The 27,266-nt window shown below is 39.0% G+C and overlaps 2 protein-coding genes across 3 annotated transcripts; one reads left to right on the top strand and one right to left on the bottom strand.

Annotated features, from left to right (window-relative positions):
- Positions 1–4,853: 4,853 nt before the first annotated feature.
- LOC115957001 (U-box domain-containing protein 33-like) lies at positions 4,854–14,582 on the top strand. Its single transcript, XM_031075252.1, has 5 exons — positions 4,854–4,991; positions 5,292–5,479; positions 6,325–6,365; positions 12,249–12,670; positions 13,534–14,582. Exons 1-5 carry the CDS (start codon positions 4,854–4,856, stop codon positions 14,338–14,340), a joined length of 1,596 nt encoding a protein of 531 aa, XP_030931112.1. The 3' UTR covers positions 14,341–14,582.
- Positions 14,583–14,666: 84 nt separating this feature from the next.
- LOC115955728 (protein PAIR1-like) lies at positions 14,667–24,619 on the bottom strand. 2 transcript variants are annotated; one of them, XR_004084190.1, is made up of 8 exons: positions 19,404–20,299; positions 19,090–19,224; positions 18,355–18,556; positions 18,033–18,098; positions 17,880–17,929; positions 16,483–16,645; positions 16,169–16,303; positions 15,265–15,754 (listed from the first exon to the last, which is right to left on the bottom strand). XR_004084190.1 is itself a non-coding variant. In XM_031074017.1 (6 exons), the coding sequence occupies exons 1-4, from the start codon at positions 24,606–24,608 to the stop codon at positions 15,639–15,641; spliced, it is 585 nt and encodes a 194-aa protein (XP_030929877.1). In that variant the 5' UTR covers positions 24,609–24,619; the 3' UTR covers positions 14,667–15,005; positions 15,107–15,172; positions 15,430–15,638. The 2 variants fall into 2 exon arrangements, 1 of the variants encoding a protein (XP_030929877.1); XM_031074017.1 differs by lacking the exons at positions 16,169–16,303; positions 16,483–16,645; positions 17,880–17,929; positions 18,033–18,098; positions 18,355–18,556 and adding exons at positions 14,667–15,005; positions 15,107–15,172; positions 24,429–24,619 and having other exon boundaries at positions 15,430–15,754; positions 19,404–19,557.
- Between the last annotated feature and the right edge of the window lie 2,647 nt (positions 24,620–27,266).

Below are 27,266 nucleotides of genomic sequence, written 5' to 3'. Positions count from 1 at the left end.
TATTTTATATTTTCTGTTATTAATGATCCATATGAAAATTAATGACAACTAGCCAAATTATTTTTTTATTTTTTATTTTTTTTTAAGGGAGTTTCAACCTATGGCGTCCGCTTCTGATGATAGCTCTTTGTCATCAGACCAAGACACCAATCAGTTTTTGGTGTAGGCGGGGATTGAACTCCAGATCTCTTATTCAACCATTAGAAATTTTACTAGTTGAGCTAACTGGAACCTACGACAACTAGCCAAATTCAACCGTTGTGAAAGCATTAGTACTGTCTACCAAAATGGATTTGAAGTTAATAAAATCAACCCCCCAAAATGTGCATCAATAACTGTCCTCTTTTATTGGTTAATCCATTCATAGGTTACAAGCATTGACAATTTGAAATTTAGGGTATTAATTGTTCAGACTTTCAATATATGGTTCAATGGTAACCACATTTTTTGTATTGCCTTGTATATATAGTTCGAACTCCGAACCCTACCTATCTCAAAGAAAAAATTAAAAAAAAAAAAAAATCCAAGATTCCATTGGCATTGATGATTCCTTTTTGAAATTTCAATTACTGAGTTTTCAAATTTGTTGACACATTTTTTTTTTTTTTGCTGAATGACATTATTGTTTTTTAAATCTAGGTAGAGGCACAGAGCGTATGGATTGAAATGGGCGATATCGGGAAGGGAATTATAGAACTCATTTCTCATGATGGGATCAAGGATCTTGTAATGGGAGGAGCATTAGACAAGCATTATAAAGAGTAAAAATCACATAAAATGCTTTCCATTAAATTTTCCTGTTCAATTCTTGTTCTATGTATAATACACTGTGGATGTCTACTATCAATTTTTATTGCCTCAGAAATCAAAATATATACATGGTTATTAATAGGTCCTAACTGCAGACCATGCGGTTTTTATTATGCAAAAAGAAGCCTAATGTTCAAAACATAAGGGAAAAGGGGAACTATGAATAGAATGCCTAGCTTAGTAACACATCTAGAATTAGTTAGACTAAAAAATAATTAATCTAATAATTAAAGAATGAAATATATCTTTTCCTTGATAAGTGAAGACTGAAGAATGAAATAAATCATTAATAGATATACCATGTAATTTTGATATGCTTTTTTTTTTTTTTTGGGGGGGGGGGCTTTAGAAAATCTTGTACCAATGGGAATGGCCTGATTGATAAATTCAGTTAGTTAATAGAACTCTTTCAAAAGATGGTTTGATTCCTTGTTTATTGAGATTTTTAGTTTTAATTTATCATGTATGTGATGATTCAATTCAAGTATTCTATAATTTAACATCAATGGTTGCTATATGATCTTGGAGAGCTCAGCATCATGTTTTTGATAATTCAATTCAAGTATTCTATAATTTAACATCAATGGTTGCTATATGATCTTGGAGAGCTCAGCATATCTTTAAAAGTATTGACATCACTCAATGATGCAGGAAGATGGGCCTCAAGTCTAAGAAAGCTAAGTATGTGTGCAGACAAGCACCTCTTTCCTGCCGCATACAATTTATTTGTAGCAGTCACTGTATCAATACCAGGTTTGCTTAACAGGGTTGTTAATTACATTTGGTAAAGTAACTGTCAGTTGATGATCGAATAAACTTAACTCAATTATGTTAAAGAGAACTTAGAGAATAGTTAAATGATTAAAATTTCCATTTCATAATAGTTTTAAGCTTTTGGAATAAGTGGTAATTCAAAGAATTGATTACTTAGAGTAAATCAAGAGATTGGACAATCAATTATATTGATATATGAAATTCAAATAGTTAAATGATTAAAATTTCCATTTCATAATAGTTTTAAGCTCTTGGAATAAGTGGTAGTTTTTTGTTGGAAGTATGATTTACTTTCCACCAATTTAAGACATAAATCAAAGAATTGATTGCTTAGAGTAAATCAAGAGATTGGATAGTCAATTATATGAGAAAATTACACTTTATCACCCCTAAACTATACCCTCGATTATACTTTGCACTCTAAACTTTTCGAATGCACGTTTTGCACTCTAAACTATGACTATTGTTACACTTTGTACCATGATGTTAAGTTTTCTGTTAATTTAAATGAAAATTCAAAGTTTAGGGTACAAAGTGTAATCAGGAGTATAGTTTAGGAGGGTAAAATGTAATTTATCTTTATTTTTAAAGAATTGAGAAGATAGGCAATTAAGTCTTTTTACATGGTGCCATATTTTTTGATTCAAGTTAACAACAAACTTGATGTTGGGGTGAAAGTGTAACAATGATCATACTTTAGGGTGCAAAACGTGCACTTGAAAAGTTTAGGGTGCAAAGTGTAATTGGGGGTATAATTTAGGTGGTAAAATGTAATTTCTCTCAATTATATTGATACAATCCTATTAAAAAAAAAAAAAAAAAAATCAAGTGAATGCAAGATGTAGCCATTGGGCCTTTGGTGGTATGGAAGTAGGCCTAAGTGACTGAACCACATTGATCACTTCTGTTCTTTCTTTCTCATGTTTTCTTTGTGTTCCATACTATTTTAAACTCCGACATGGTGTCAAGTTTAACCTCTTCGCTCACATAATATTCCTATTGTTGGTGATTTCTTATACAATTACCTCTTCTTTAAGCATATTGGTATTTACCTATGTAATTCTTACTCTTAATACCTTGCATCATTGCAATGGATTTCATCACATTAACACTATAATGACATTTATCAAAGGAGAATTTCTTGTGATTTCTCATTGAGGGGGAGTTGCCGTTTTTAGTGTTGTTATCTTCATGTGCCGTTGAGCACCTACATTGGTTCATACCAAGTTCCAATTTTGTTGGTAAATTTTCTTGAACTCCAAAAAAACAAAAAGAGAATTAAAAATTTCGGAAGACATTTTCAAGTTTTTTTGGATTCGGTTTCTACAAGTTTTTCATTTCAATAAGGATTCATACACAACTTGAGGGGGAGTGCTGGACTTAGAAGTATGATTTACTTCTCACAAATTAAAGACAAAAATCAAGGAATTGATTAGTTAGAGTAAATCAAGAGATTGAATAATCAATTAATATTAATATGAAATTCAAAATTAGAATATCCATATAATAAATTGGTAGTTGACTTATTTTTAAATTTTATAAATGTTATTATAAATATGAGTTCTCTTGTAATGTGTTATTAATAAATTAAAGGCAAGATGTAGCCATTTGACTTTTGGTGGTGTGGACGTAGAGGTTTCCCTGACTAATGCAAGTATCAAAATAGGGAGGCAAAGCACTTGATATTACGGTCTGTTACTTGGGAGCCCGATAAGGACAACATGGAACCTAGAGCGTCAAACTACCGGAGGTCAAAATCTGTACGCAATTGGGACATCACTGAAGCTGGACCATCAAACCACTTGAGATTAGATCCTGTTACACCGAAGCGTTGGCAAACCCAAGGAGGATTGACCATACACATGGTAAAGATTTTAGAGTGCGCTTAGATGCAAATTTTTGTTAATTGCACCTTTTGTTCATCGCTTATTTGTCTATTTGTTAAAAATGGTTTAAGTACTTTAGGGAATAGAAAAAAAGAGGTTTAAAACTTTAAATAGTTGTACAACAAGTTCAAACAGACACAATAATTGACTATGTACTATACTATGCTTGAAAAGTATACCAATGTAAACTTCAGAAGGTCCACAATATTACACAAATTTCCAATAATCCAATCAATAAACCTAAAAAGAGAGGGAATTTTTTTTGGAGATTTCACATTTAACAAGCCCCCCCACCCCCCCCACACCCCCCAAAAAAAAAAATCATATTACTTATGTATGGTCATGGACCTGTGACCCTTGGCCCAAAGTCAAGAGCCCAAACAATTTGTACCGAACAATGGGGGGACTACCTTGCCTGGTAGATCAATTTGGTGGTTATATCGCCTATGAGCCCAGTGCAACCTGGGCTCGGCCCTAACAACTTCAGTAGTGCCTTGGGAAATATCACTGCCGAGTAGTCACTAGCGTCTATTGCTAGTTCCAAGGCTCCAGTTTCCAATGTGGGACCCTCTTTCGTCAGGAATAATTTAATTGAGCCCCTCCCACATGAGTGGAGAGTAAATCATTACTAACCCACTGAGGCAAGGCTATAAATAGGGAAACCACCTGAGAGAAAGGGGTTAGACACCAAAGAGAGAGAACTAGGAAAGTAATCGAGCATTAATAGACGGGTGTTCGGTTAAAAGAAGTTAATCACTTTAGTCAGTCTAGGGATAATCTACTTTGGAGCTGCCCATTGTAGGATACTCAAAAGCCCACTTTAATAAGTAAATTGTGAGCCCAATTACAGAGTTGGTCTAAGAGCAGGGAATTGGGTACGCACAATTGACACCGTCTGTGAGAATCTCTTACTTAGCTATAGTTCCACCAAGATTTACTTGACTAAACATGTCTGACCATCGCTCACCAAGTTATGCCGATAGTGGGTCAGGGGGCTCGTCTTGAAGTTCGAGCTAGCGAGAAAGGAGGCATAAGAGGAATGAAGACCAAAGGCACAAATGGAACGGGGAACGCTTTGGCTCAAGAGAGGGATCATCGCAGACATACCGGTCAGCATTCGAAGTCCCTGAGCAAGAAAAGCGTGATAGAAGGGATCAGAAATTAGAATGCTTGCGCAGACTGGTAAGGGACCTGAAGTTGGAGGTACAGGGTAGGCGCCAAAGAAGGAATTGCAATGAGTCTCCTGAAGGGTCAGTAAGTGTTGGGGGCAGTTATGGAGAAGCGTCCCGCCAATTTGGTTCCCATTTGTGCAGGGATAGATCAAGGGATTTCGCTAACAGGGATTCGGTTTCCTTTGAATGGCGTAGGCACTAGAGTGCTGCAATGGATGCCATGAGTTATGTGCTGCGCAGAGCGGCCCGGTCACCATTCTCGGATGAGATTGAATGTGCTCAAATGCTGAGGAGATTTAGCAGACCACCATTTATCTCGTATGATGGGAAGACAGATCCCGTTGAGCACGTTAGTCATTATATTCAAATGATATCTTTATACAATCAAAATGATGCTCTTATGTGTAAAGTATTTCCTTCTAGTTTTGGGCCTACCGCTTTAAGGTGGTTTAATGGGTTAAGGAAGGGATCAATTCATAATTTTGGAGAGCTAATTCAGGAGTTCGGAGTCCAGTTTATAACATGAGGTTGGGTACCATAGCTGATGGATTCGTTACTCTCTATGAAGATGGGAGTCGGGGAAACTCTTTAGAGCTATGCCAGTAGGTATTGGGAATTGTATAATGAGATTGGTGGAGGTAATGTGAAGGTGGCTGTAAGTACTTTCAGGCTGGGTCTACTTAAAGATTCGAAGTTACGTGACTTATTAACTAAGAGGCCTCCAGAGAATATGCGGCAACTTATGAGACGTATTGAAGTATATAAAAGGCTAGAAGATGATTGGGCGCAAAGTAAAGGAAAAGCACTTATCGCATCGCAATACACGAAGGAGTCTCGGTTAGGGGGCTTCCAGCCATAGGCAAGAATGGAATTAAGGATTTAAGAGCCTAATGCCCGTACCGGGGAAATCAAGGTGGCCGAGCAAAATGGGGGGTGACCCAACAAGAAGGAATCAAAACCTGTATTGCACTTACCACCGGGACAAGGGGCATATCACCGAGTAGTGCAGGATATTTAAGGATCATTTAGAGCAACTAGTGAAGTCAGGGCATCTAAAAGAATTTGTTGTGGAACTCGGGAGTGGTGTTATCTGGCAGACCTTAAGGCTGCGGGGGAACACACTTCCATCCCTGTTGGGAGTGATAGAAGTTATCCATGCAGCTTCAATGGAAACCACAGTGACTCGACGAAGGGGGGTGTTGACCGTAGTGTCTGCAGAGGGTAATCAGGAAGACCCTTGGCCTAGAAAGAAAATGAAGCCTACTCGAAAGCCGATTGCGTTTGACGACGATGATTTAGAAGGAACAACCCAGCCATATGATGATGCGCTTGTGGTTACTACTCGAATAAACAATTTTATAGTCAAAAGGGTGTTGGTGGACTAGGGAAGTAGGGCCAAGGTGATGTATCCTGACCTGTCTAAAGGGCTAGGATTAAAGGCTGAGGACTTGTCCAAGTATGACACACCTCTGGTGGGATTTGATGGCTGAATGCTGGTACCTGAGGGGTAGATTTCACTTCCCGTGAACACGAAATGAAAGGAGGTGATGGTAAACTTTATTGTAGTCGACTCATTTTCTCCCTATACGGCCTACTCGGCAGGTCATGGATTCACATGATGGGGGCAGTCCCGTCCACTTTACATGTTAAGGTGAAGTTTCATACCGATCATGGTGTCGCAGTATTAAGAGGAGATTAGCAGGTAGCGAGACAATGTTTAGTGGTGGTAGTAAACCAGGAGATAAAGCAAAAAGAATCTGCCGAAAAGGTCCCTTTATAGCAATTATAGGAGCCCCAAGAGGGCTAGGGGGCTAACAGTGCCGAGGATTTGATTAGGGTAAGTATACTTCCATATGAGAATAGGAGTTTTCAAATAGGAACAAGTATGAAGCATGAGGATCAGGTGAACCTATTGTTTTTGCTATTTCAGAATCTGGATGTTTTTGCATGGAGTCCATATGAAGTACTCGGAGTGAATCCGAAAATTTATAACCCACAAACTCAACATGGACCCGTTATTCCCACCGAAGAAGCAAAAGTTGAGGAGATCAGCTAAGCAACACGTTGAAGTTGTTAAGCAGGAGGTTGCAAAGTTGAAGGAAGTAGGGGCGATAAAAGAAGTCTTTTTCCCAGAATGGCTATCTAATACTATGGTAGTGAAGAAGAAGAACTTTAAGTGGAGGGTTTGTGTGGATTTTACTGACCTTAATTGAGCATGCTCGAAAGATCCCTTCCTAGTGCTGAAGATTGATCAGTTGGTGGATGCCACATGTAGACACCCTAGGATGAGCTTCTTAGATACTTTTCAGGGCTATCACCAAAATGCTTTGGCCGCTGAGGACTAGGAGAAGACGTCATTCATCTCTCTTGAAGCTAACTACCATTACACAGTAATGCAGTTTGGGCTAAAGAATGAGGGGGCCACTTATCAAAGAATGATGACCAGAATGTTCAGGGAGAAGATCGAGAATACAGTGGAAGTCTACATTGATGAAATGGTGGTGAAAAGCAAGGCAAATCAGAGACATGTCGATGACTTAATAGAAATATTCAAAATACTCAGGTGGTATAGGTTACGTCTCAATGCCGATAAATGCGTCTTTGGCGTGGGGGCTAGTAAATTTCTCAGGTACATGATCACCCACCGAGGAATAGAGGTGAATCCCGATCAAATAAGTGCCATAGAGCGGCTCAAGCCACCGAGTAATCTAAAGGAGGTTCAGGTATTGACCGGGATGTTAGCTGCATTAAATTGATTTGTTTTAAAGTTTGCTGATTGGTGCCGTCCATTTTACCAATTAATGAAAAAGTTGAAAGGTTTTCAATGGACTGAGGAGTGTGAGGAGGCTTTTCAGGACCTGAAGAAGTATCTAGCAAGCGCACCAATATTGTCTGCCCTGGAGGCTGGTGAGGACCTGTTTATGTATTTGCCAGTATTTGAACACGCAATAAGCACTGTATTATTGAGAGATCAAGGAGTTCAAAAGCCCATCTACTACATTAGTAAAACCTTGGTCGACATTGAGACGAGGTATTTGCCCTTGGAAAAGCTGATGTTAGCATTAGTGCATGCAACTAGAAAGCTACCTCACTATTTTCAAGCTTATACGATGTTTGTGTTGACTAAGTACCCACTACAATCTTTGCTTAAGAGGTCTAGCTTTACAGGACGGATAGCCAAGTGGAGGACCAGGCTAGGATCATTTGATATTCGGTATTGGCCTTGAAGCTCGGTCAAGGGCCAAATACTAGCTGACTTTGTCACAGAGTTTACTCCTCGAAGAGACAAGGGGGTTATATGTAATGTGGAGGCCCGACCTTGAAGGGTGTTTATGGACGGTGCATCTAGTGCAATGGGAGCGGGGGCTGGTATTCATTCAGATTGGGGTTTAGGGCATCAAACAATGAGGTCGAGTATGAGGCTCTTCTTGTAGGATTAAGGGCCACACTTAGCCTTGGAATGGCTGACTTGGAGGTGTATTTGGACTTTCGACTGGTAGTTAGTCAAGTTGAAGGAAGCTTTGGAGCCAAAGATTCTCAGATGATTGACCACTTGAAGCTTGTGAAGCAAATGGTGAGCAAGTTTCAGAAGATGAAGTTGGTTCAAATTACATAATGATAGAACCCTAGGTTCGGTTCGACCCCTGTCACTGAACAGGTAGAAACCTTGCTACCAATTTTCTAAGGATTGGAACCTAGGCTCGATTTGACCCCGGTCACCGAGCAGGTAGAAACCTTGTTACAAATTTCCTAAGGACAAAAGTCTAGGCTTGGTTCGACCTCGGTCACTGACCAGGTGGAAACCTTGCTACAAATTTCCTAAGGACAGAAGCTTAGGCTCGGTTCGACCTCGATCATCGACCAGGTAGAAACCTTGCTACAAATCTCCCAAGGATAGAAGCTTAGGCTCGGTTCGACCCCAGTCACCGACTAGGTGGAAACCTTGCTACCAATTTTCTAAGGACTAGAACTTAGGCTCGGTTTGACCCTTGTCAGCGACCATGTGGAAACTTTATTTCAAATTTTCAAAGAACAAAAACCGAAGTTCAGTTCGACCATGGTCACCGACCAGGTGAAAACCTCACTACATTTTTTAAGAAAGCTCAGGCAGGGCATATAATACACCAAGGTAATGAAAAAAATTAACTAGGCAATTCGAATTAAGAAAAGGAAAAAGGCTTAAATAGTTGAAATTTAAAAGTGTTTGTCACCAAAACCACGATGACCACCAGTATCATGTTATGTCACCTCACCCCAGTGACTAGGGACAAATTAAGGTAAAAGATAGATAGAAACTAATTGTCATAATTCAAACGGTTGGGTCCTGCGGTTGTTCGGTTGAATAAGGGTAGTATCCACTACAAACTGGAGGTTGGGCTCTGGAAGTTGGGGCTGTGTTTGTCCTTGTGCGCCAGTCGGATTGCTGGTGATCTCAAGGTCAATTAGCTCAGCATGAGAATCAATCTCTTCTACTAAAGCCCTTATGCTCTGACTATCTTCGTCCTCAGCACGAGCAAGATTTTGAATTGGAGGAGGAGGAGGAGGAGGTTCGGGGTAAGGAATCTGATCAAGATTTCTGAATGGTGATTCTTTAGGAACATCCAAGGCAGACATAGCCACCATCCACCCCTCGCTGAACCTGTACCTTCATGTCTGCATCACAACTGGCTTACAGAACTTGTCCTTGCTCTCCTTTAGGGCCAATTTTAGCTCGACTACTTCCTTATCTTGGGCTGATATTATGCTTTCTACCTCGGCCAATTTGAGCTCCATCTCCCCGAGTTTAGTCTCCAGATCAGCTACCCTCTGCTTGGCAAGAATGCGTGCCCTCTCGGCTTCTCTAGCCTTTTCCTCAGCTGCCTCTGTGGCTCTATCCCTATCCCTTGCAGTGGCTTCAACAACCTCTTTTAATTCCTTCTTTGTGTCGGCCTCCTCGATGGCGTTCTTCAGGCGATCCTCCATCTGTATGCTAGTTGGGCCGCCTATCATTGCAATAAGAAACAACCATGTAAGAGATACACCGTAAGAATAGCAAAAACAAATAATAATAATAATAATAATAATAATAATAATAATAATAATAATAATAATAATAATAATAATAATAATAATATGTTTTTAGTAGGAAATAAAGGGAAAGACAAGGATTAAGCCTTATTGCAATAGTATGCCATTGAAGTCTGACGGCCACCGCCTCGTCAGTACCGTTCGAGAAGTAATGCACGTCGTTCGGCAATTGTAGAGCTTGCCCCAAACTCCGTGCAATCTTCCCACCCTCCTCGGCAGACCAATTCCTCAAGCTAGCTATCACCGGGAGAGGACTATCACCAAGCACGAAAGTACTTTGCCATCCAACAAGAGGAGGTGCTGAGTAAGAAGCTATGTTTGAACCCACCTCCTCGGTTGGAAGACTATTTGTGCCGGGTTCCTAGATAGTCAAAGGAGCCACGGTTGGGTAGGTGAGCTCATTGGTAAGCCAATTGTTGCTCACCTGAACAAATTCTCTAGCAGAGTTTTTGTTAGAATTAGGAAAACACGATATCAACCGTACTAGCGTGTCCCTAACTTTAAGTTAATACCCCGTCCTCTCATTACTGCACAAACTATACATAAAATTAATGTCGTGTTGGTAGAGGTGTAACTCGTACAAGTTATTTAACCGGCTAACACCGCTCACCACTTGGTAAAAATTGGGTGGACGTTGGTTGGGACAAAGACCGTAGAACCTAAGGGTTCTAAGTATTAAAGAGTCTATGAGAAACCTTACCCCACTCTCTAGTATAGACATTAATGGGAAGAATACTACATAGGGACGTCGTTCTAGTGCTATATTACCCTCATGACAGTAAGCTACATCAATATCTAAAGGGATGTTGAATCTAGCCCTAAAATTGGCTAAGGTAACCTCGGTCTTAAGAAGATGAGAAAAATCTATTCTAATGTATCAAACAATTAGAAGGAAAACTTAAGAGAAGAGGAAAAAACAAATGACTTACAGTAGAAATGTGAAGAGGGATTTGCTTGGGAAGGAGTTTGTGCTCGGTAACTTAGGGCACTCAAAAATGGAAGAAGTAGAAAGTGAAACAAAGAGATGGAAGATGATTTTTATAGGCCAAAAGAAATTAACAAGCATTGAATGTGTAATCAGGCAGGAGAAATAATTACAACCTCTTTTTGAAACTGTCACATGCATTGCCTCGGTACACGAAGCGTCTGATAATCATAACCGTTGGATGAGAGAGCCTGTCATACCCATTTTCCCAAAACACGTGGGTTGTCTTGTCTGTAATTAATGAAACTGACAGTTGGTATTCCAGAGAAGTAAAACGAAAATCTTTATTAAGGATCTTTGATTCTATCCTCGAGAATGGGAAAAGAATCAAAGGGGGGCTATTGTACAGTCATGGACCTATGACCCTTGGTCCAAGGTCAAGAGCCCAAACAATTTGTACCAAACAATGGGGGGACTACCTTGCTTAGTAGATCAATCCGGTGGTTATACCGCCCATGAGCCCAGTGCAACTTGGGCTCGGTCCTAACAACCTCGATAATGCCTTGGGTAATATCGTTGCCAAACAGTCACTGGTGTCTATTGCTAGTTCTAAGGCTCCTGTTTCCAATGTGGGACCCCCTTTCGTTAGGAATAGTTTAATCGGGCCCCTCCCACATGAGTGGAGAAACGAGGAAATCATTAGATTCATTACTAACCCACTAAGGCAAGGCTATAAATAGGGAAACCACCTGAGAGAAAGGGATTAGACACCAGAGAGGGAGAACTAGGAAAGTAATTGAGAATTAATAATTGAGTGTTCGGTTAAAAGCCCACTTTAATAAGTAAGTTGTGAGCCCAATTATAGAGTTGGCCAAGAGCAGGGAATTGGGTACGCACAACTTATGTTAAACTTTCTAGTGTAATACATGAGTTACGACTAATATCTATATACATAAAAGCAGAAACTTTATTCTTGATAATCTAAGGTTCATAATTTCAATTATGTAGTTCTTTAACAATTTAATTACATTATTATTTAAAATATTATTTTATATAAGATTTATAAGAAACAATTAATTTGAAATAAGATATTCTTACTCAAACTTAATCATCACAATAATAAAAACTAAGTACAACAAAAGATAAAAGCAATTTTGATTACTTGCAATTAGGAATCTAAGATATATTTTTGAAATAGGAATTTAAAATATAATAGTGCATTTAAATTAATGTAATAATTAAATATTTGTCAATATACTCAAGTAAGTGGTTCATATTGTTGATTATTCTTTCTAGCTAATGACATATAATATATTTGAAGTTTTTTTTTTTTTTTTTTTTTGAGAAAATAATATATTTGAAGTTGATAAATATTATTGTGCATGATAAGTAGGATACATGATACATAAAATAATTTCTTATAAAATATTTTAAAAACAGCGCCTCAATAATTTTTCTTGTTCCTGAGTAGAATACTCAACACGCAGCACACACTGCACACCTTATAGGCTTATACTATTATATGAACTATGTAATTGAAAATTATACCACTATAAATGTTAAAAGGTTCAAAATCTTACTCAAAGTTTTGATAACCCAATCAACAGTTCCAAGAAGAGGTGAAACAAAGGAAAGAAGTTGAGGAAGCACTAGTGAAAGAGAGAGAAGAACTTGAAAAGTTGAAGAATCTGAAAGACCAAATGATGGAAGAACTTCGGATTGCCAAAGAAGAAAAAGCATTATTAAAGAGCCAAAATGAAGTGTTACAAAAAGAGAGAGATGAGTTGCAGATTGAGCGTGACAATGCACTGCAAGAAGCTGAAGGGTTGAGAAGTAAACAAGCGGAGGCCTCTATACAAATGTTTGAGTTCTTGCCCTCTGAGATTGAAGAAGCTACTCAAGGCTTTGATGATTCCCTTATAATTGGACGAGGAGGATATGGGAACGTTTATAAAGGTCTCCTGCGTCAAAACCAAGTTGCTATAAAGAGTCTAAAATCTAATGGCTCGCAAGGCCCCTCAGAATTCGGAATGGAGGTTTGTGTATTCATTTGAAAATCAGTTTAATAATTTATTTAGTTAAAGATTTATTTGACCTGTGGATATGATTTCAATATTAGGGTGAGATTAGTATAGTTTTATTATTTGTTGTTAAGCTGTTTACTATATTCTGATCTTAATTGATATCTCAACCAAAAGAATATGTCAAATTTGTTGAAAAATTGATAAACAATTTTGGTGCATCCAACTCGATCTTCTATATATGATGATGAGATGATCAATTGCTTAAATAATTTGGAATTATGTAGATGCCTGTTTATTTGGAGAGTATCTGTAATCATTCATTTATGTTGATAAATTTAACTACTGTAAATTTCTCTTTGCATACCAAAGCATTAGAAGATATATATATATATATATATATATTTCATTTTTCCTGATCTGATATATATATTTCATTTTTAAGTACAATTCACTTAAGCATTTTATCTGTAACTACATTCTGTCATACAGTATTATGTTATGTAGGTGTATATAACTACGTTGCAAAATTATCGGTTGACTGTAGCCTATAGAATGAGACAATATTAAAGAGTGGTGCTCAGGTAGTACAAAATTTCCTATAGTCCAATTACAACCTTACGTAGTTATATTTAATACTACCTGCTGCGGTACTTGCTTTTCATGCGCTTTGCACTTGTAAAATCATGGTTTATGACTTTATGCTTGTATAATATGCATAAGGTGACAACTTAATTAGTAGTTTGTAACTCTTTTCTGTTATCAAAACAAGCTAGTAATATCTAACGCACTTCTCTATCTGGAAATTTTTTTCCACTACCTAGAAAGAATAAGTCGGATCAAAAGTTTGTCTTTCTGATTAGTTGGTTGTATATCAGGTTCGCGCATTGAGTCAGCTGACGCATCCCAATCTAGTCAGACTTATTGGATATTGTTCAGAAGCTTCTGTCCTCGTCTATGAGTATCATCCCAATGGAAACCTTGAAGATCGGCTCAACTGCAAGAACGAAAGTACTCCATTATCATGGCAAACTCGAATACACATTGTCACAGAGTTGTGCTCCGTCCTCGTTTATCTTCATTCTAGAAAACCTCACAGCATAGTACATGGTGATTTGAAACCCTCTAATATTCTTCTTGATGCCAACTTTAAGAGTAAACTTAGTGACTTTGGACTCTGCCGTATATTATGCCATGAAAGAAGATCAAGCAACGATACAACACAGTGTCATTTTACAGACCCAAAGGGCACTTTCCATTACATAGATCCCGAGTTTTGTGAAACAAGAAAGCTTACTAGGAAGTCAGACGTTTACTCATTTGGAGTCATATTACTACAATTGTTGACGGGCCAGAGACCACACTTCGAAATGGAAAACGACGTGCAAGTTGCCTTAGATGCTGGAAAGTTGCCATCCCTCTTGGATCCTTTGGCTGGAGACTGGCCAATTAAGACTGCTGAAGAGTTGGCTCACTTGGCCTTGAGGTGTTGTGACAGGTACCAAAGGAACCGACCAGACCTTAGCTTAGAGGTCAGGAAGGTACTTGAACCAATGAGAGCTTCATGTGTGGCCTCATCCTCATCCCCAGGCCATAAGAGGAAATATCTTCAAGTTCTAGCGGCAGACTCTAGTACAAGGTTTTTTACATCAAGCAGAGGCTTTGAGGAGACGGCTGGACAGTAGGCATAACACGTCAGGCAGGATGAATCTAATTTCTAAGCTTGCACACTGTAAATATTCTAAATTCCTGATCACAATGACGGAAGAAGACTCTAGTTTCAAACTAGGAACACTACAACCAAGCACCAGACAATTTAAAGCTCTACAAAAACAATAACAGGAGTTATTGATTTGAACACCATCTTCATGCATGTGCTTATAAAATCTTTCTTTCTTCCCTTTTGGAAATGATCAAGAGATTTCTTGTCCCTCCATTTCAGTCAATGGATGATTTCAAATGAATCTATTGTTAGTCTATCCTTTCTAGATTTCTTCCAATGAGCTCTAGCTTAAATGACACTTCTTATTTTATAAGAAAGATGAAGGATGAGATCATGGGTTCAACATTGAGTTTGTGCATGTAACTTACGAATAAAAAAGAAATCCTTTCTAGCCCTCTCCAGGGCAGGGGCAGGTAAAGAGAAGTAAAGAATATATCCTAGAAGCTAGACTTTAAATTTCAGTTGATACTTGAAACATTTAGGGAGATCACATTATTTCTGAGGATCGGATAGGGGATGTAACTTGTCCAATTAAGCAGGACTATATCCAACAGAAAAAAAACTGAGTTTTACATACTCCCTAGGAGGCCTTGCATATCTCTGTGAAGTATCACGTTGGTCAGTACCCTGCAGATTGACAAATGTAAGAGGTTTTTTGAGATCACACATTCACTACACATGATTACTTAAAGAAACTCATGGGTCATTATCCAAGAAGAATAAAGCACCTCTCGGAGGAGGACAGAGGCTGCTATATATTATTGGTTAGGAGTCTTCAGGCTGCAAGCCATTGCCTGAGAATAATTGATGAAAAAAAAAGGCATTCAATAAGCTGAGAGGCATTACATTATTTAATATTTATAATAGAAATATTGAGTTGAGAAAATTGAAAAGAAAGAGATTAGGGAAGATTTGAGCATTGTTTGTGTCAGGCAAAGAAATAAAATTCAATAAAACATTTACTACAGTCAAACAAGGACCACAAAATGAATTATCTTAAAGCCTTGAATCACACATATATCAGCAGTTTCCATTACGACATCGTACATACTTGCACTTCTTTGAAGAGGGTGTTGCCGAGCTTATCTTGTAATCTCAATATAGATGCTTCCACCTGCTGTGGTAAGGTTGAGGCCACCTTGAAAATCTCCTGTAACTTGTCTTGAACTCTTGATATATATCTTTGCTAAGCCGATCAGATATCAACTTAAATCCCCCCAGCAACGCTAGCTTTCAAATCTTCATGTCCCTTGTTCTGGTTTACCATATCTCAAAACGTGTTAGAAGAAACCATATCTCAAACATCACAGCAGAAGGCTTTACCATTGACTGCAGAAAGTTATCTCGAACAATCAGTTTCCGCCGTATGCTGTCCACTGAATCAAATTTGAGAAAACATAAGAAAATTATTTTGTTAATTATGTTCCCCAACTATTTACATTGCATACAATATAGATTTGGAAGCACAGTTGTTCGCACTGAACAATTTATTGTGTTCACTGTTCATCAAATCTAACTAAGTCCTACCTAATAGATGAAGATCTTTACATAATTCAAATCAAGCAAATTCATCATCAAATGCAACCAAACCATAAGTAAAGCCACACATCAACATCAAATAAGTGAACTTAATTCATCTGAAACTTCATGAAAGTAGTAAATATTTCCTGGTTTTTATGTCACAAGTCTCTTATATAGAAAATGACAGTATTACTTCTAAAGATTGAGTTATATAGTTTCTCTTCAGATCCTACTTTGTAATGTATTGACTGTTGGACTAGATTACTCACTCTCCAGTGAAACTTCTTTCATTCCTTTGTTTAGTTGCATGCCATCGCTCTGAACAGAATCCAGGATCATTCCAAACCTGCTTAATGAAGTTTCCATCAATCCAATTCGATGTTCAAGTTCTTCACTAATCTGACCTGCTCAGGCAAATAAAGAGTTCAATATCCGTGGAAGCAATCAAGAACAAAATCTTAATTGACATGCCTACTTTTGCATAACAGTAAAGAAAGGAAACCACATTTTCTAATAATATTTTTACAGCACATACAAAGATACTTAAACAATTTCAAGATAACAAAGAAAATTTTGAACTTACTTCTTTGATCTGTAACAGAAGCAGAATTCCATTTCCGCATTAGATTGGATGAAGATCTTGAGATTTGCATTTGACTCTCTTCTTGTGTACAACTAGGTTGAGGCAAGCAAGAAATCTTCTTTACAGAGTTTTCTGGTTCTTGAGAACCAAATCTCTGCAAGGACTGAAAAACTAAACTAAGACGTGTATACATACTAGTTCATAGAGTTCATTTTCAAGCCACAAAAGAGGAAACAGAATAGGCGACTCAAAATTTCTGTTTACGCAAGCACAGTTTAAGCCTTTGCCTCTCAAAATCATTACATGAGAAAACCATTTTATGTATTAGGTTTGGCAAAAAGGAATTTTACAAAGAGATCATACCATGGAAAAGAACCAAAAAACTGTTCTAGAGAGCTAAAAACTCAATCAAGCTCGTGTCTCCATTCCAAACTATCCAGATATCATTCAACAATGAGAACACCACATCTCTTTGTATTTATATGCAATCAAGACAGACATGTAAATATATACAAAACTATGTGGGAAGTGAACATCTAGAGCTCACAGTTTATATAAATCCATAAGTTGGTGAATGGTGACCTCTGCAATGGTCGTAGATAAATATGAATCGTGATAGCTTCCACCATTTGGAAATTACAGAAAGCCATGTACACAAAATTTCTTGAACCAATGAGACCTTCATGTGTGGCCTCATCCTCATCCCCTGGCCATAAGAGGAAATATCTTCGAGTTCTAGCGGCAGACTCTAGTACAAGGTTTTTTACATCAAGCAGAGGCTTTGAGGAGATGGCTGGACAGTAGGCATAACATGTCAGGCAGGACGATTCTAATCTCTAAGCTTGCACACAGTAAATATTCATAATTCCTAATCACATTGCAGGAAGAAGACTCTAGTTTCAAACTAGGAACACTACAACCAAGCACCAGACAATTTAAAGCTCTACAAAAACAATAACAGGAGTTATTGATTTGAACACCATCTTCATGCACGTGCTTATAAAATCTTTCTTTCTTCCCTTTTGGAAATGATCAAGAGATTTCTTGACCCTCCATTTCAGTCAATGGATGATTTCAAATGAATCTATTGTTAGTCTATCCTTTCTAGACTTCTTCCAACGAGCTCTAGCTCAAATGAGATCATGGGTTCAACATTGAGTGTGTGCATGTAACTTACCAATAAAAAAGAAATCCTTTCTAGCCCTCTCCAGGGCAGGGGCAGGGGCAGGGGCAGGTAAAGAGAAGTAAAGAATATATCCTAGAAGCTAGACTTTAAATTTCAGTTGATACTTGAAACATTTAGGGAGATCATATTATTTATGAGGATCAGATAGGGGATGTAACTTGTCCAATTAAGCAGGACTATATCCAACAGAAAAAAACTGAGTTTTACTTACTCCCTAGGAGGCTTTGCATATCACTGTGAAGTAGCACGTTGGTCAGTACCCTGCAGATTGACAAATGTAAGAGGTTTTTTGAGATCACACACATTCACCATACATGAGTACTTAAAGAAGCTAATGGGTCATTGTCCAAGAAGAATAAAGCACCTCTGGGAGGAGGACAGAGGGTGCTATATATTTTTGGTTAGGAGTCTTCAGGCTGCAAGCCATTGCCTGAGAATAATTGATGAAGAAAAAGGCATTCAATAAGCTGAGAGGCATGACATTATTTAATATTTATAATATAAATATTGAGTTGAGAAAATTGAAAAGAAAGAGATTAGGGAAGATTTGAGCATTGTTTATGTCAGGAAAAGAAATAAAATTCAATAAAACATTTGCTACGGTCAAACAAGGACCACAAAATGAATTATCTTAAAGCCTTGAATCACACATATATCAGCAGTTTCCATTACGACATCGTACATACTTGCACTCTTTGGAGAGGGTGTTGCCGAGCTTATCTTGTAATCTCAAAATAGACGCTTCCACCTGCTGTGGTAAGGTTGAGACCACCTTGAAAATCTCCTGTAACTTGTCTTGAACTCTTGATATATATCTTTGCTAAGCCGATCAGATATCAACTTAAATCCCCCAGCAACGCTAGCTTTCAAATCTTCTTGTCCCTTGTTCTGGTTTACCATATCTCAAACGTGTTAGAAGAAACCATATCTCAAACATCACATCAGAAGGCTTTACCATTGACTGCAGAAATTTATCTAGAACAATCAATTTCTGCCGTATGCTGTCCACTGAATCAAATTTGAGAAGACATCAGAAAATTATTTTGTTAATTATGTTCCCCAACTATTACATTGCATACAATATAGATTTGGAAGCACAGTTGTTCGCACTGAACAATTTATTGTGTTCACTGTTCATCAAATCTAACTAAGTCCTACCTAATAGATGAAGATCTTTACATAATTCAAATCAAGCAAATTCATCATCAAATGCAACCAAACCATAAGTAAAGCCACACATCAACATCAAATAAGTGAACTTAATTCATCTGAAATTTCATGAAAGTAGTAAATATTTCCTGGTTTTTATGTCACAAGTCTCTTATATAGAAAATGACAGTATTACTTCTAAAGATTGAGTTATATAGTTTCTCTTCAGATCCTACTTTGTAATGTATTGATTGTTGGACTAGATTACTCACTCTCCAGTGAAACTTCTTTCATTCCTTTGTTTAGTTGCATGCCATCGCTCTGAACAGAATCCAGGATCATTCCAAACCTGTTTAATGAAGTTTCCATCAATCCAATTCGATGTTCAAGTTCTTCACTAATCTGACCTGCTCAGGCAAATAAAGAGTTCAATATCCGTGAAAGCAATCAAGAACAAAATCTTAATTGACATGCCTACTTTTGCATAACCGTAAAGAAAGGAAACCACATTTTCTAGTAATATTTTTACAGCACATACAAAGATACTAAAACAATTTCAAGAAAACAAAGTAAATTTTGAACTTACTTCTATGATCTGTAACAGAAGCAGAATTCCATTTCCGCATTAGATTGGATGAAGATCTTGAGATTTGCATTTGACTCTCTTCTTGTGTACAACTAGGTTGAGGCAAGCAAGAAATCTTCTTTACAGAGTTTTCTGGTTCTTGAGAACCAAATCTCTGCAAGGACTGAAAAACTAAACTAAGACGAGTATACATACTAGTTCATAGAGTTCATTTTCAAGCCACAAAAGAGGAAACAGAATAGGCGACTCAAAATTTCTGTTTACGCAAGCACAATTTAAGCCTTTGCCTCTCAAAATCATTACATGAGAAAACCATTTTATGTATTAGGTTTGGCAAAAAGGAATTTTACAAAGAGATCATACCATGGAAAAGAACCAAAAAACTGTTCTAGAGAGCTAAAAACTCAATCAAGCTCGTGTCTCCATTCCAAACTATCCAGATATCATTCAACAATGAGAACACCACATCTCTTTGTATTTATATGCAATCAAGACAGACATGTAAATATATACAAAACTATGTGGGAAGTGAACATCTAGAGCTCACAGTTTATATAAATCCATAAGTTGGTGAATGGTGACCTCTGCAATGATCGTAGATAAATATGAATCATGATAGGTTCCACCATTTGGAAATTACAGAAAGCCATGTACAAATAGTGGCCATTCTTAAATACAGCCATACTCTTCACAATGAAAAATTTATTCCCTATGCATAAGATTATTGCACTCTAAAAAAAATAAGTTTCAGCTATTAGAGGTTTAAACTTTAAACTAGCAGTAAGTTTAAGGCGACTAACAGAATTTCAAAATAGCACGATTAATCGATTGTATTTGGTTTCGCTTAAGACTTATCTTTCAACAATTTCCTGCAAGACTAAAGATCCACAAGGCTCAATAATTATTCTCTTGTTCCTGTTGTCATTTTGTCGTTTTTTGTGTTGTTGGGGGCATGTGTGTGGGGTTTCCCATAAGCAAATACGACATTTTCTGCATTTAATGATTCTGACTTCTGTGACAGGTATTTATTTATTTTAATTTGCTGAATTTCTGTGACAGGTATTTATTTTTCAACAAATACGACCGGAAAATAGGGCCAGTAGCAGCCAAAATGCCTGTTGAAAAATGAGGTAATAAGAGCATTTTTTTTTTGGTAAATAGACGATGCATTAAACAAACTAAACACTTACAGCAGTAACAGAACACAGCCTATTACAATAAACACCATTTAAGTCATCCTCAAAGGCATTGCAAATGTCCACAGGTGGACTTACAAAGGAAATAAAATCAAGCTCCTGAGCAGCACCTATTTTAGCAAGCAAATCCGCGCAACGGTTAACTTGACGGTAATAATGCTTAAACTGAATCTGATGAAACCGGGCTGCCAAGAGTCTACAGTCATCCAAAATGGGAGAAACAACATTATTCTCATAGGCATTGTTCTTCAAAACATCCACCACAGCTTGAGCATCCAATTCAACCATAAGGGATTCAATGTTTAAATTACAGCAAAGTAAAAGACCCTCTCTCAGCCCCCATAATTAAGCTATGAAGCTACTTGTAAAGCCAATGTGTCTTGTGAAGCCCGCAACCCATTCTCCATGCTCATCCCTTACTAGGCCACCACATCCAGCTCTATCCGACCCTCCCAAGCAAGATCCATTTGTGTTAAGCTTCTTCCAGCCCGTTGGAGGCCTTTCCCAGTGAAGATTTCTACTTATTTTGTGATTTGGACTCCTGGGAGACTGCACACAGTAGATAAACTCTAATACTTGGTCCATTATCTCTTTAGGCAGATTTTGGTTCACCCTTTTCCCATGAAAGACAACCATGTTCCGGTTTTTCCATAAGCACCACATAGCAAAAGAAAAAGTAATTTTCCAAGGGGGTTTCTCTTGGGCACGGTTGCAATTGGTTCTCCCATTAAGGTTGATCCAATCTTGAAGATTACTCATCCAAAAATCCCGGTTAGAAGCACTCACACCAAGCTGCATCCAGATTCCCTTAACCCACTCACAACCTCTAGTGGCATGAATAATTGATTCCGGAACCCTTTGGCAGATTGGACATAAGTCTTCAATTGTCACCCCTCTCTTAGCAAGGCAACTCCTAACACCTATGCTATTATGTTGGCACATCCAAAGGAAAGTTTTGATCTTAGGCAGTGTTTCAAGCTTCCAAATCCAGCCAGAACTGAACAGAGGAGTATCTACATCAGCCGTGGCAATTGAATAGGCACTCCGAAGATCGAAAGTGCCCCTTGGATTACCTGACCAAGCAAGCCTATCTTGACCTCTACTCGTGATAGGAATGGGAATGGCTTGGATTATGGCCTTTACCTTGGCAGGGAAATCAAAAGGAATCCGCCCCCAATCCCAACTAAAATCTGAAAGTAAATCACATACCTTCCATTGATTAGCTCCTTGGGTTAAAGGATTGTATCATACAGCGGAGGGGTCCCTTACCCGTCCAATTGTCCCACCAAAAACTGAGATTGCTATCCCTTCCAACCGTCCACATGCTACCCTCATTGAAAGTACTCCTCCCTATCTTAACAGCTTTCCAAATTTGCGAACATGGCAGTCTATCTGCATTAGCAGAGCTGGTCCTCCTCTGGTTGCAGTACTTTTTCCTAAGAACTTGGGCCCATAATGCTTCTCTTTCAACATGCAACCTCCAGTTAAGCTTGGCCAGCAAAGCAGTGTTTCTGCCCTTAGCAGATTGCAAGCCAAGACCCCCCTTCTCCTTTGGTTTTGTAACCTTTTGCCACCCAACCCAATGAATTTTCTTTGACGACTCCGAAGACCCCCAAAGAAAATTTCTATTCACCCGATCAACTCCCTCTAATATTTTGTTTGGAATGTGAGTACATTGCATGACATATGCAGGGATAGTCGCCGAAGAAGCTTGAATAAGGACTGCCCTCCCAGCCAAGGATAGCAAGTTAGCTTTCCATCCCGCTAACTTATTTTTAACCCTATCAAGAATGAAGTTAAAATCTTGAGGGGAAGATTCGGGGTGCTTAATAGGAATTCCAAGATACTTGCCAAGAGAAGGAGTTGAGGCAAAACCAAGAATATCACAAAAAGACTCCCTAGAATCCCTATCCACATTAGGCGAGAAATAGACTCTAGACTTAGCAGCACTCACTGATTGACCCGAAGCACTACAGAACTCATCAATGACGTCCCTCACAGCCGAGCAATTAATGTGATCAGTTTTGGCAAAAAGCACTAAATCGTCTGCAAAAAATAAATGAGAGAAAGCCGGCCCACCACACGAGGCCTTTATAGGCTGCCAAATCTTAGCAGTACATTTCTCTTCAATGAGATGCCCAAGAAATTCCATACATAGAATGAATAAGTACGGAGATAGGGGATCTCCCTGCTTTATGCCTCTCGTAGGATAGATCGGATCCAGAGCTTCCCCATTAAACAAAATGGAAGTCAATACCGTGGATATGCAACTCATAATAATGTCAATTAGGTCAGCTGGAATATTTGCCCTAAAGAGCATGTCCCTAATGAAGCTCCACTCAAGTTTATCATACGCCTTTTCAAGATCGATCTTAATAGCCATGTACCCCACATTCCCTTTCTTTCTACTGAGAGTATGAATGATTTCCTGCACTATAATCACATTATCAATGCTTTTCCTTCCCGGGACAAAAGCTGTTTGAAGAGGAGAGATAAGCTTGTCCAAGTAGGGTCTAAGTCTAGCAACAATAATCTTAGTAATAATCTTATACACCGTGTTGCATAGACTAATTGGCCTATAGTTATTCAATGTTTCAGGACTTTGAATCTTCGGAATCAAGGCAATAAGGGTTCTATTTAAGTATTCCGGGACAGCCCTTTCCGTAAAAACCTTCTTCACTACCTCAATCACTGAATCACCAACAATCAGCCAAAATCTGTGAAAGAATCCTGCATGCAATCCATCCGGCCTAGGGGCTTTGAAGGCTTTTAAAGACCACAGGGCTGATTTTATCTCTTCCACAGAAGCAGCCCCACCAATACTCTCCCTTTCTTCATTAGATAGGCTAGCTTGCCACTGGGATATGACAGGAGCAGCCCGAGAAACCGAGACAAAAGAAGAAGTATAAATACCATTGAACCCGCTTCTAACAACCGCCTTTACATCACTCTCCTCAAGAACCCATTCCCCCATAGAGTCCTTGATAGCTAAAATCTGATTCATTTTCCTTCTAACAAGGGTAGAAACATGATAAAAGGTAGTGTTACGGTCACCTTGTATCATCCAATTAACCCGGGATTTTAAAGCCCACAACTCTTCTTCTTGACTCAACACTTTATCTAGATCTTTTAGAAGCTCATTCTCTAGGTTAACAAGGAATGTAGAAGGTCTCACAGACAAGGCCCGTTGAATCCCATTAATCCTAGCCATTAAGTTCTTTTTCCTAGTAAAGATATTACCAAAATGGGAAGCATTCCACCTAATTGCTACCTGAGTGAATCTATTAACTGCATCTCCAAGAGCGGAAGAATCACTCCACGCTCGAGACACAATAGATGGAAAGGATGGTTCAGACAACCAACAGGTTTGAAATCTAAAAGGCCGCTTTCTCCCCAAATTAATTCTCGGTTGCATCTCCAATAGAATAGGGCAATGGTCGGAATGGCATCTAGTAAGATGGACCACCCGAGCTTCTGGATACAATAGACACCAGCTAGGATTAACAAAAACCCTATCTATTCTTTCTTGGATTAAAGCTTGGACTTCTCTTCTATTAGACCAAGTGAAACGGGGTCCTGAGAAACCGACATCAATCATATTACATTTATCTAGACACTCTTTGAATAACAGAGATCTATTGACACTCACTACTCTACCTCCGAATTTATCTTCCGCCGACAAAGGCTCATTAAAATCACCCGCCAAAACCCACGGCATATTATGTAACTCAGCAGTTTTAATGAGGTTATTTCATAAAATAAGTCTTTCAGCAGTCCTAGGACTAGCATACACAGCGGTAAAAAGCCAGCTAGAGTTAGCATTACGTACCTTCATTGAAGCATGTATTTCCTGTTCAGTATTAGCCAGCGGAGAGACATCCACCCTCTCTGAATCCCACAACATCCAAATACCACCCGCAAACCCAATAGAGTCCGTGTGAAATGATCCATCAAAAGGCAATCTATCAATGATTCTTTTTGCCCTATCACCCCCAACACGAGTCTCCATAATTACTAGAATCGCTGGATTATAACTCCGAACCAACTCACCAATATGTTTTTGAAAGGAGGGCTTACACGCACCTCTACAATTCCAAACGATAGAATTCATAATAAAAAACAATAAAGATTAGGGGAAGGCATACATCAGCGGTCGGCACCACCTTCGCTTCCTCTTTCAAGAACCAAATCCGCATCCCCATCTTTACCTTCTTCAAGTGCGCATGGAGATTGAACAGCTTGGATATTAGTTCCGCTCGGATCCTCTTGCATAGCGCCAGACCACGAAGCTTGATCAGTTCGGGTCGCCACTCCATTAAGCTCTTCTTGTGTAGAACAACGGAGGTTAGGCTCAACAATAGCAAGCGTCGCTCCACCTTCGCTGCCGGCACAACCGTCACTCGGAGCAAACCCTCTGTCAGCGATATACAGCTCCGAATCATTCCTAATATCCTGCCGATCATTCCCTTCCATCTTCCGGTCCGTTTCTGGGCAATAAGCTGCGGTGAACTGAAAACCCGGTGGCACCCCAGATATTTGGTCACCATCGTATATTTGGGCAAGACGATTTTGAGTGATGTGGATCGATGAAGAAGGATTTCCTCTTTCAACTCCAGCGGCGCCAGAGGAATGAGCTTGGAAAGCCTTAGCACGTGCTAGATTTTTCTTTCCTTTGACCAAATCACTCTGGCTGGGCTTAACTCCTCTTTTCTCTTTTCCAAGCCCAGCCCGGCCTATAACCTTGTCCACTCCAACGTTTTTAGCCCGTCCCTCAGCTTCCTTTAGAGCCCAATTGCCTGGTGTCTTCACTAGCCGCTGCAATGAGTTAGCTAATAATGGCCCATTCACTTCTCTAATGGGCGAAAGCTTGCGCTTGATTTCCTTCCCAAGCCCATTGCTGAGGCTTGGTTGAGCATGTCCCATGCTATTCGTAATCTCTGTACCACGCCTTGGCTGGCCATGCATCTGCACCATGGAGGTCCCACCATTCACCTGATTCCTTGTCCCATTACGCTTGCGACTAACCACGATCCAAGGCCCGTACGTACTTGCTGATGCCTCCTCATTCGCACTCCCACTCACACTCTCCTCGCTGCCTTGTCTTTTCTTAGCCATTTCAGATGCATGCATTTCGCATGAGGAGGAAGGCACGCTCCCTTCCGGCGTCGTCTCCGCTCTTTCAACGGGTGGGTCTTGCCGAATAATGTGCGGGCAGCAGTCTTTGAAGTGCCCCACTCTGCCACACTCAAAGCAAAGTTTTGAAATACCCTCGTAGCACACGGGTTGTTCGAATTTTCCTATCAGAATGGCCATGATCAAGGGTTTATTGACGTCGATCTGCACGCAAAGTCTGGCGAACTTTCCTCTAGTTTCAGTGGCTGTATGCGTGTCTACTCGGAGAACATTACCAATCGACTTGCCAATCTAATGCAAGGCTTTTGCATTGTAATACTCAATGGGCAACGCATTCAGTCTAATCCAGACCGCCACTAATGAGACATTGGCCGTTGCCGGATGGAAATCTGGCTCCCACGGTCGGATGGATAGAAAATGCTCTCCAATGAACCATGGTCCCTTCCTGAGAATATTTTCGCAGTCCTCCTTGAGAGATAGCCGAGAAAGGAAGAACCCATGTCCTAAACCTACACAATCTAATCTTCCAACAGGTTTCCACATAGCAAGGAGCTTGTTTTGGATAAAATTAAAACCCACCGACCTACCATAAACCTTCACAATGAGAGCTCGTGTCCACGGGGTGCGAATCTCCTGTTTTAGGTCCTTAGAAAATTTCACTGCGACAAGCCCTTCTCGGAGATTTTCCACCTCATCATCTGATACAATGTCAGCCTCCATGAAGTCCTCAAAACTGAAAGCTTGGGTGTAGGCACCAGGAACCTCACCCACCAGTCTATCCTTAAAGGTCCCGGTCTGATTCCAATAACCATTGCTTTGCCCTGTTGACGAGGAGGGTATATCCAGCCCTTCTTTGAATCCTGCATGTCCAACATTTTTCACTTTTTTGTTGCTACGTGAGAGTTCGTCTTGCTCTTCTGCTGAGAGCATGAGAGAACGAGAGCTATCCATTTCTGCACCCGATTGAGCTAATAAGAGCATTCTCACTAGGCGTGCCTATTGGCATTTGACATACCAAGCATCGGAAAACACTTCACATTAGGTATTTTAAATGCCAAAACACTTAGCACAAGTGAACAGTATTGTTTTAAATTTGAAATTGTATGGGCACAAATGTCAAACAAATTTTTTTTATTCGACTTTTTCTCTTTCCTCTTAATTCTTTATTTGATTCTTTCTCTCTCTTCTCACAAATTTGCCTCTCTCTCCCAACTTGTGTTCTCTCTCTCCCTCTTTCTTCTTCAAATCAAATTCCCAGCCCCTCCCTCACCCTCAACCTCAAACGTTTTTCTCTCTATTAGGGACATATTTTATATAATTGGTTAATCCTTTGATAAAATACACTTTACTTGTAATTAGGTAGATCTAAGATGGGTTTAAGAGTTCAAGAAACATGTTGTTCAAGTCAAGTATTAAAGCCATGAAAATCTGACAAAAAAACAAGTGAAGAAGAGTTGTTCATTAAATTAAAACTCGACAGCAATCTCAACAGAAAGACTTCTATCGAGATTTAAAGTTGAAACTCAACAGAAGC

The sequence above is a fragment of the Quercus lobata genome, chromosome 8, assembly GCF_001633185.2.
Source record: "Quercus lobata isolate SW786 chromosome 8, ValleyOak3.0 Primary Assembly, whole genome shotgun sequence".
NCBI classification, from domain to species: domain Eukaryota; kingdom Viridiplantae; phylum Streptophyta; class Magnoliopsida; order Fagales; family Fagaceae; genus Quercus; species Quercus lobata.
The sequence above is the reverse complement of the archived record's forward strand: the minus strand, read 5'-3'. Positions and strand labels throughout refer to the sequence as shown.